The sequence below is a fragment of the Neolamprologus multifasciatus genome, chromosome 7, assembly GCF_963576455.1.
Source record: "Neolamprologus multifasciatus chromosome 7, fNeoMul1.2, whole genome shotgun sequence".
NCBI lineage: Eukaryota > Metazoa > Chordata > Actinopteri > Cichliformes > Cichlidae > Neolamprologus > Neolamprologus multifasciatus.
In genome coordinates, this window is record NC_140445.1 from 16,815,694 (window position 1) to 16,826,812 (window position 11,119).

The following is an 11,119-nucleotide window of genomic DNA, read 5'->3' on the forward strand; positions in this document are numbered from 1 at the left end:
TAGCTTGGCTTTAATTCTGTTTGCACCACTGCAAATACACAAGATCCTCACTCACAAGCAGTGAAGGCTCAGATGTCTAGTTGCACTATTTGCACACCTGCACAATCTGACATCACAAAGACTTGGTACTAGAAGGGTGGCGGTTTAAAGGCCGGTTAATATGCGTCAGGTGACGTATAGAAAAGTTCAGGGCTACAGTGCTCTGCAGTAGTGATGGGATTTCCGGCTCTTTTTAAAGATCCGGCTCTTTCGGCTCGGCTCACTAAAAAGAGCCGGCTCTTTCGGCTCCGAACCGGCTCTTCAGGTTGTTTTGTTGCTTTAATTATTTAATCATTAACAATAATATAAATTTATGCAGAAAAGGAATTACTAATGTAAAAAAGTGGTTTTATTTATATATGTTTATATATGGCCCCTAGAGACAAAGCACGTACAAACTCTAAAGCATATACAAACTCCAAAAAGTACGTACAAACTCCAAAACACATTTCTAGCATTAACTGAACTTCCAAAACAGAGCTACTAGATCACTTAAATTACACAATTGAAAGCATGTGTGTATTGTTTGTGTATTTATAGACAAGCACTCATATTTATTCAAATAATTTAAAAAAAAAGTTCATTTACCTGTTATTACCACACACCAAATCCGGTCGTTGGTACTTGCTGGCTTGTGTAGCCACTAGGTAACAAAAGCTCAACACTGCACCCTAACATCCTGGAGCACTTCTGTTGTCTTTTGTACTTGATTCTGAGTTTTTACGTGCTTCTGAGTTTTTACGTGTTTTGGAGTTTGTACATGCTTCGGGGTTTGTAAGTGCGTCTGAGTTTTTACGCGTTTTGGAGTTTGTACATGCTCAGGAATTTGTACGTGTTTTGGAGTTTGTACATGCTTTGTCTCTAAGGGCCACTGTAAATATACTTTATTTATTCACTCCACATAAAATGTAATAAATAAATCATATAATACAAAAAACAACTATTTACATTTTAAATGTTTAACTATTTAAATTTTAAGCTTTTTCCTTTTAAACAAATTTAACGTGAAACAACACAAAACACTGCAAACCACAACACAATTAAATATAAATTAAAATATTAAAACAAAAAGAAGATGCACATTCTCGGTCATATGGGCCTGCATGATTTCTGAATCCTTTATCATCTGCAACTGAAAATAGTGGATGATTACTATACCTTTCTAATGTGACGTTGTTGTCCCTCGCTCACTTTCTCTCTGGCTCTGTTCCTGTGCTACTGCAAGTGTAACTAACGCCCCTCCCCCCTCTGCCCAGCGCAAAGTACAGGCCGGGCGTGCGGAGTTTAGCGGAAAAAAGGGCGAGAGAGAGAGTGAGAGAAAGAAAAAAAAAAACCTCACGGCTCCCAATAAGGAGCCGGCTCGCGTCGTTCACTTCAAAGAGTCGGCTCTAAGAGCCATTTCGTTCGCGAACGACCCATCACTACTCTGCAGTGTGTGAAAGCAGCTTCATACTCTTCTTCCAAAGAGTCGAAGTGGACTAAACAATGGGCTGAATTCATTGCAGAAGTACGCGGTGTATTATATTCTTGCTCAATAGAATATAATACACCACTTTTCATTTGAGGAATGAAAGTATTTCCTTTTTGGTTTAACACAAGGTGGACAACAAGTAGCTTCTGAAGCAGTCTGCTAACACAGTGCAGCAAAAATACTGAAATATTGCACCTGCATGTAAACATGTAGCTGATTTTACATGTCATCAGATTTAATTAGCTATTTTATTTTTACTTCATCTCACAAGCTACATACGTACATGCAGTGACCACTTCATTAGGTACACTTCCTAGTACTGGCTTTGGACTACTTTTTGCCTTCAGAACATCCTGAATTCTTTGTGGCATAAATCCAACAAAGAGCTGGAAACATTCACATGATAGCATCACACAGTTGATGCAAATTTGTCAGCTGCACATTCGTGATGCACATCCTGTTGGACCACATCCTAAAAGTGCACTGCTGGATTGAGGTCTGGTGACTATGGAGGCCATTTGAGTGCAGTGAACTCACTGTAAATCTCAAGAAACCAGTTTGAGATGATTTAAGCTTTGTGACATTGTGTGTTTTCCTACTGGAAGCAGCCATCAGAAGATTCAATTCAATTCCTACAGCACCAAATCACAACAACAGTCATCCTGCAATAATTCAGAGAAAACCCCAACAATCAGACGACTCCCGATCAGCAAGCACTTGGCGACAGTGGGACGGAAAAAGAAAATTGCGCCTAACCTCTATTGTCCAACTGTGGTGATTCCATGCAAACTGTAACATAATTTGAAAATGCCGAAAACTGCTTGGTTTAAACTTCAGCAATCCCCCTTGATCATGTCTGCACACGTAAATGCACTTGTTGTTTCCCTACGATTGGTTTATGAGCTATTTGCATTTGCAAGCAACTGAACAGGTGCAGCCAACGAAGTGGCCGGTGAGCATACGTTGTTCTTCTTACTGCATATGCATCTTATTTAACCCTACAAGCTAAGGAAAGCTCTTTTTTTTCTCCAAATGAAACAGAAGTGGGAATGTAACTTCAGTACTGCTGACTTTTTGCCAAAACATCACCACCACAACCCGTCCTTACCCGTCTGTATGTCACCGTAACAATCTGCAGCCTGTGTGTAAAAGTTTTTTGTGCAAGGAGCTTGGACTTAACCACAGAGATCAAGGCAAAGCGTGTTTTCGTGTGCCTTTGTACTTAAACTCGATGCACGTGTGCGTGCATGCGTGTGCGCGATCTCTTTGGAGGAGTGAATGACACAGAGTGGAGACTTCAAAGCATCTCTTTCATCAGCTGGAGCGAAGACATACAAAGCAGGCACCTACACACTGCATTCGTCTCGCTCTCACGCTCAGGTCCAGCTTTGTCCGTTTCTTACTATAGAAGAGATGGAGCACAATCAGCATTAAGTCTCAGTGAGTGAGAGCCACATGTTTTCCTGAACTATCCTCACTTTAGAAACTTCTGCATCACATCCACTGCAGAGTAAATCGCATAGTAATCATAGTTTTCTTCTTCATATCCTGGTTGGCGCCTTACTGCAGCTCACTTAGAAGGAAAAAAAATCAATAGGTTGAAGATTTCAGAGATAATTCTTTCCTCTTCATTCAAGTAATGTTAGCAAAGCCTTCTCACTAGAACCTTGCAGTTCAAACACTGCAAGCACTATGTACAGTGATCCAGAGAAGCAGCAAAGTGAACAAACACACTGCTGGAGGGCACAGAGTGGCAAAAAAATAAATAAAGACAAAGTAGTTATGCAGTGCAGAAAAACTAACAGGCTTTTTCTTGGCTGCTAATAAGAAAAAACACACATGCGGGCAGAGTGCCCAAACAGGGTGGAATTCATCAGGTTCGCGATGAACTGCAAGCTTCCAAGCTTTGATGGTGAAATGTGAGAGCAGCATCACTTTGCGAATAGTTCCGCCAAACTGTCAACTGACAAACTCAAACTTCTTCTTAGGAACACACAAACACGAGCGGCAGCACACAGCTTGTTGTTGCCAGGACTAAAAATAATGCTACCAGAAGAGAAGTTCTCCTATGAGCGATGCAGAAGAGATGTCAAAATTTAGAAAAGAGGAAATGCCACGGATTATATGAGTATTAATGCCCTGCCAGTGAGTTTTTATCTAAACTAACATTGTGTACATGAGGTTGAAACTGCTGCATGGTGAGCTTTTCTTTTTTAGCAGTTGTAGTATTTATTACCCCTGCTGGCAGACGGCCTGGTGCGGCTGCGTGACCGGCTCCGCTGACGCTGCAGTCGGGATTTGCCCAGGAATCTGTAGTAGTATGAGGGTCTCCCAGATCCCTTCCTTGTAACTCCAGCCATGGTGTGATTTCCTACTCCGAATCCGACACAAAAAATATGAACAGCACTAAAATCCAAGTCCTCCTGAGGTGCTACCGGCGCAGAAAAATGTGAGGAGAGGTTTTCATGGATCACAACTCAAATTTATGGCAAAATTTCACTCAGGAGTCCTCTTGGAGACATTCACATCTACTCAAGTCCTCATGGGTAGTGTCAGGACAAAATCCCCACCACTGTGAAACCATTTCCCTCTGAAGAAAGAGAACAATAATCCATCGAACATTTACTTCAGCTCCAATTCTTGTGTCTTGTCCCACAAGCTCAGGTTACTGCTCTGAACCTCTGAGCACTCCCCCTCCTCAAAGTTTCCCACACAGAGATCCCAAAGGCATGATGTCCGGAATAGTGTGAGCGTGTATCCTGAATGACAGGAAAGCTGTTCCTGCTCCCAGTGCAAGAGTGCACTGAAGGAATTTTAGAGACAGTCACAAAGCCAGTTCCTCACATTCAAACAGGAGCGAAGGAGAATTTGTCACACAGCTTTACACAGTCAAAACAACTGTTCTCACCCCCTGAAACTCAAATCCTGTGAGTGTAGAGAAACACAACATGCTATGTGGCTGAACAACAGGGGGAAAAAGTTTGGGATGCCTAGAAAACAGGCAAAGCCTTCAGCGGAGTGGAGTTAACAAGCCAGCTATCAGATCACAGCAGGTTTCAGTTCCCTCCCACAATCAAACTAAAGCTGCTGTAGACACCCAGACAAGGCAAACTCTGGAGCAGGAAGCAACACTTGCTAATAAAACGTCACAACCTTTGACATTCAGTGGCTCCGGATCCAGTTTTTTAAGTCATGTTCCAGGTTTTACACTTCAGCCACTAATTTGCCTCCTTAGGCAAAAAAAAAAAGCATGCCTGGGAGTGACAGCCTATCAGAAGCAAATGTAAATAAGCTATAAAGAGTGATAAAGCAGCCAATCACTGCATGCTATGAAGAAGACGGCCCATAGTCCACATCTAAATACAATGGAACAAATGCAGACATGTGTGCACATTAGGGCTTAGTTATGGAAGTGCTTTTAGCTTCTTCCTGACTTCACATAAGGCTAATTCATACCAAAAAAAACTTGCTCCTGAGCTGGATTTTCTGGAGAAGCCAGTACTGAAAGCTGATTTACTTCAAATAACTGTTGGTTGCTGAGACACCCCTTTAAAATAGGTATTTTTGTTAAATACCTTACAGAGCTCTTGAGATCTTGGCGTGACTCCAAAAACGTAGATGATGTAATGTGTTTAAATAAAACAGGTTTCACCTGTCACTTCACATGAAATTTCTAATACTCATTTTCTGATGTTGGGTACGGTTTCTAAGCAGATCTAACTGCTTGTTAAAATATGTCTAAAAAGGACTACAGTGAGTCCCAACAAAGTCCACTGATTTCTCCTCTAGCCCCTTTAAGGCTGTCACGTTGTGAAGCACAGCACAGTTTCCAGGACTCCTATTCCAGTCATGTTTTGGCCAGTTGGACTTCCATCTCATCCACTTTGTCAAAACAGCCACCCAGCAAACTGAATTTTATTTGGGTGAGTCAATGGGAGCAAACAGGTTGGGTGATGAGCAAAGAGTGCACTGGTGTGACCAAAAAAGAAAAACTCCCTGGGACATGGCCATGGTGTAGATAGTTTAAACTGCATTGATTTTCAAGTCGTCAGAGCAAGCTGAAGTAGCGGGAACGCTCATGGATAAAGCTCAGCTGATATAGGATTTTTAAGAACAATACAGAAACTGATATGTGTGAATTTTAAAATCCAATATTCCAATATATTGACTAATATTTTTTTTCAGACACACAAAACATAAACAGATTTCATTGTTTATTTGCTTGTTTATACAGTTACGCTGTCATTTTAACTGTCGATATCCTGACTTTCAAGAGGAATAGTGGCTGAATTCCCAAACTTTTTCACTGTAGCCATGTAATTACAAATTGAAGGCAGAACCCCCCCCCCCCCCAAAAAAATAAAAAATAAAAAATAAAATTCAGCTCCACTCATGTAAAACAGCTATTAGATCCAGCAGGAAACTGACTAAAAAGTCACAAGTTAAGTTAAACTTATTACCAAAAAAGGCACTTACAAAAATCAAGATATCTAATCAGAAACACAGAATCATAAACAGCTCAAAAAAGGTCAATTTTATACGTTCTTGTAATCAAAGTCTGCCATGGTTTCCAAGATGAACGGATTTCTGTGTTGATTGTACCTAATCAAAGTCTTCCTCTCTTTTTCTCTCATACCCGCGCTCTGCAATACATTTCCTTCCTTCAGTGGCTGCTCAATTGTTCACTGTGATGCTGCTTGTTGCTAGTGAGAGCAGTGGGGACCATAACGCTGCATGCTGTGAAGAGTTTTTGTCATTACCCCAGTCCATAAACTCCCATCGACACAATATAGCAGTGTGTGTTTGCGCCTGCATGTCTTATAACATAGAGTAGGCATTCCCGAGGTCCCACAGAGCGTATTTAGCAAGCATACATCACTCAGTATCAAGCCAGAGCCTCCTGCTGCAAAGCAGGAGAAATGCATTGCCTCCAGGTTTTGCATTGCTGCCGCTGAGCTCATGAAAAACAAAAAAACCCTGAAGAGTGTACATATTTTCTGTCTTTTAAAGGTGAAAGCAGCAATAACCACACAACACGCAAAGTCTTAAAAACCTAGTCTGTAAGGTTACTGAACTCACATGGCAGTTGAGGGTTATTCATACACACAAAAGCGGCGCATAAGACCGGACCGCTTTCTTTTTTAATTGAAAGTTGATTGATCTTGCCAGCATGATAGTCGCTGTGGGAATAGCTACCTACAATGAGTTCTTGTTTGACCAGCCAGGAGTTTATAGACAGCCAGTCCAGGGTCAGGAAGAGTTCGTGTACAGCTGGTGGCTCCCCTCTGCCTCGATGACAAACACACCAGTGGGCAGTCAAAGGGCCAAAAGGAAGAAAGGCCAAGAAAAAAGTAAAGTAAACCACAGGCTTTCATTTTAATGTGTATGCTGGCTGCAAACTTTTGCATTATAAAAGGACCAAATAAGCTTTCGCAGGTACTAATGAATATGGCAAACATTGCAAGAATTCAAATTGCTTTTCAAAATAAGACCTCCAGAACAAAATGCTAATAAATCTGAGAATAACAGCTTAAAAAAACAATCAAAGGAGAGTTCCCCCAGCAGCAATATAATTTGGAATTGCAAAGTACTTTTTAATACTAAATGACTACCAAACTATCTATTGTCAACAAAGCTTATAGCATGACTGATCAGGATATGTGCAAGGTTTACTTTTTTTTGTTAATGACCACATAGCTCCTCTTAAGTTCCTGCCATGACGTTCAGGTATTCTATCAGACTGAGAGCTGGACTTTGACTGATGCATTGCAACACCTTGGTTCTTTCCTTTTCAAGTCATTCTGATATGTGCTTGAGATTGCATGTGCTTTAGCATGACCCAATTTTAGCCAGCTGTTAGTTGTCAGATAGATGGCCTCATATTTGACTCTAGAATGATATACAGAGGTCAGGTCAATGACCACGAGGTGCCCAACTCATCACTTCTCCTCCACCGTGCTTAACCACTGTTATGAGGTGAAATGTGGTGCCGTACATTTTGTCCAAACATCTCCACCTTGGTTTTATCTGTCCAAATAACATTGTTCTTGACGTCTTGTGGTACATTTAGATGTAACTTTGCCAACCGAAGCTGCACTGCCATGCTATTTTTAGACAGGGGAGGCTTTCCAAACAATCCACACTGGTTCAGTGTTTTTCTAATTTTACTGGCATGAAATTTAACTGTAGCTCTTGGGTCACTCCTGGTAAGATTGTGGCATTGTATGGACGCATTCCTGCACCAGATCAGTGCTCTTATAGAGGTGGTGAAGTAAATTTGATCAGTAACACCTGGCTGTTGCTTACCCATTTAAATCTTTTAAAAGCTGAAAAGGTGTACTTAGTTTTTTATAAGACTGGGCGTGATAGGTCTAGAGGACATCTGAGGTCTTATAAAATAAATAAATAATAATCAACATATTTTCAAGTTGTGATGAATTTTCTTCCAATTAATCTACAAAAACTAAAATCTGCAGTGCAGTTTATTGGAAGTTTTCGATTACTTGGGGCTAGGTGTTAGTTGGTTTTGGTCATTCTAGCTCACAGTAACATGAAATCTAAAAACTGCCTGCTCTATTTACCTTACTTGAACATTCAAATGTGCACTATAGAGATAACACAGATGCACAAGTTTCTTTACAATCTTTTTGTCAGCCTTTTCTTTAAACCCAAGAATCACTAGGAGTTATTTAAGCGACTATTTTCCAGTCAATCAGCCACATAAATTGATTATTCTAAAGAGCAGCAGAGTGGAAAAGGCTTTTTAAATAAAAAAAACGTCCTGCAGTGTACAGACAGAGTAATGACTCAATCTATCATGATAAATGTATTGCACTGACTGCACTGACTGTACAGGCCATTTAGGGCAGTGAGAACGAATTAAGCAAGAGTCAAAATGGTGTCTGCAGGTGGAGTCCTGCAAAGCCTTTTAGCCTTTTAGTGCCTGCTCCACTCGACTTGACTTGTTTTCAGTCATTTTCCTTTTACAAACTCATACAACGTAATGTGATTGTGGTTGTTACAGCATGCGACTGAAAGTCTTGCGACATCATTTCTATGAGACACGAACGCCACAGCAACGGATATTGAGGCGCTGGTATGCGTGCTGGTCAGTCTAAGGCTTTTTGTCAGACTCAGTGACCACCATGTTGTTTTTCGTGTAGCCATTTCCTGAATTGTCAGGTTTCAAAATTAGCGGCTTGGATTTTTGTGAAGGAGAAACTCTCATGACTCAACAAGTGATACTACTGACTAGCCAATCAGTGGCATGCAGTCTGCTGACGTCACATTTTCGAATCGCCTCAGATCACTTGGAACCCCAGTCGAGTAGGCACTAAAAAAGTACCTGGTACCAAGTACTACCACCTAATGGAAAACCCTAAAAGCTGTGCCAAGCAGACCCAAGTAGGTACTCCTGGAAAAAGGCTATTAGTGTTCTTGTGTTTGACTAACAAATAATAGGCTCAGCAAGATTTGATGTAAGAGGGTGTATTACAGTAAATAAAGGTAGATTATTCAATTTATTCAAATGCACAGCAAAATCCTTTAAAAAATGAAGTAGAAGATGCCTGAATGGTACCTGAGAGAAATAGAAGTGAAAACACCACATTGGGAATGTGAAGTCAGTGTGACCTGTTGAACTGACCACATTGTATCCAAGATAGAAGAAAAGTAGAAGTTTGTCCAACTAGCACTAAAGACTAATGTTTCACTCTGTTTCTTTACAAGTTTCTGCTTTTGTCTAACTCTGACTTCAAAAGAGTATTTTACTTGAGAGGGTGTAATTAGCAAGGCGTACTCAACACAAACCATCAGTGTTAAGATGGTAAGAGCAATGACATTTCAGAGTTCTGAAAGTGAGACCTAAGTGAGCCTGTTGTTCTCTAAAATACTGCTGCTCTGAAGATGGAACTAATTCCACTTTCCCCACAAAACAAAAAGACAAAGGGAGACGTATTGATTCTCAACACAGCTCACTCTATTGTCTCCACACGGACGCAGGGTTGAACACAGAAAAGGAGAGCACAGTGGCCATTACTGCTCAAATACAGCCAGCCATTAAAAGCGAAACATCTCAGACAGAGTCACAGGGATTAGATAGCTCTAAGAAAGCGTAAAGATTCAAGGACTGAGTGTCTTGTTCATCTGGAAATTGAGAAATGCATTAGTATGGATTACAAGCAGTGGATAGGCCGAAACTGATGGCTACTGCTACTGCTGCTGGAGTCTCCTTGAGCAGATCATAGCTTCCCCTCTAAAAGACAGCTTGACTTTATTATATGTAATAAAGTCACGATGGATTTGGTGTAAACAGCAACAAACTCGTCCTACAAGTAAGGAAGTATACAGCACTTATCAAGAGCAACAAGAACAAAAGTCACAAGCTGCTCTACAATATCAAGTAAGATACAGCAATGAAAACAGTATAAATGGACAAAACTAAATAATAGCAGGCATGTCTTTAGCTTCTTTTTAAAGCTATCAGCAACGTCCACATTCTCACAAGCCACGGTCTCATTTTGTGTTCAGCCTGGATCCAGCTACTGCCAACAAGCACCGATCAGATAGCAAGGAGCACATTGCGTATCATTTGTCTTCCTCTATATCTCTCTTCTGAATAAAGGCTAACAATGTACACAGTAATACACACAGGCCTGTGGCATTACTGACTCACTACGTCTTCTCTTAAAATGGACATTGAATTTTTTTTTAATGTTGCCAAAATATTTTCATAATTCTGTTTTCCTATAAAAAAAAAATAGTTAGTTATGTTATGCAAATATTATGCAAAGTACATGTTTGTATTTATAATGGAGTCAGTATGTATACAATACTTAATTACAATTCAGTTAAACAGTAGATTATAATTGTATCAACACTGACCCCTACTGGAAAACATGGTAATGTACAACTCGGTGACACTGAACAGTCTATTTGGCCACCTTAAACGTCCATAAGGTAGCGGATGCAAACACATACAGGACAGTTGCAATGACCTTAAAACCACTGATGACTAAATATGGTGTGCCACGGTGTAGGAAAAACTCAAATGCTGCATACTTTTATGACAGACTTTTAAACACAGCATCAGCTTTTGGTTAAACACAAGTAAATAAACTATTGTTTACCATGATATGCAGGTTTCATGTCCAGGACTGTAATCATGAAGCAGCAGAGAGACGGGGAACCGTGAAACCATCTCAACCTACTCATACTCTTTATTGTTCCATGCCATGCAGAGGGTAGTTAAGTTAGCCGATCCAAATTTTCTCTTTGAACACATTCAACCTACCCCTGTATGCTGCTATAGTGACAGACTACTTACATCTATCTATGCGTTCTTTTCTTCCTCCTCTTATTCATGCCTCCCACTCCCTCTTGGCCAGAGAGTGAAAGGCCAAACTGGAGAATGTCCTGTCCCAAGCAGAGCTCATTATACAAGCCTAGAGACAGAAAGAGAACAGGCGAGCCTGTGTGACACCGTTGGCCAGAGACAAACAGATACAGTGGGGCAAAAAAGTATTTAGTCAGCCACCGATTGTGCAAGTTCCCCCACTTAAAATGATGACAGAGGTCAGTAATTTGCACCAGAGGTACACTTCAACTGTG

General features: G+C 40.7%; 1 protein-coding gene across 9 annotated transcripts in view; it reads right to left on the minus strand.

Annotated features, from left to right (window-relative positions):
• Nucleotides 1-11,119, minus strand: part of dab2ipb (DAB2 interacting protein b) — a 209,580-nt gene that overhangs the window by 107,143 nt on the left and 91,318 nt on the right. The window contains exons 1-2 of one of the 9 annotated variants that reach the window (XM_085168638.1): nt 8,231-9,371; nt 3,747-8,067 (exon numbers count right to left, since the gene is read on the minus strand). The exons of 7 other annotated variants lie outside the window; for them this stretch is intronic. In XM_085168638.1, coding sequence (XP_085024764.1) covers nt 3,747-3,870 — 124 coding nt within the window. In that variant the 5' untranslated portion in view covers nt 3,871-8,067; nt 8,231-9,371. Of the gene's footprint in view, nt 1-3,746; nt 9,372-11,119 lie in introns of those variants that run through there. One more of the 9 variants, XM_085168639.1, reaches the window with a different exon arrangement.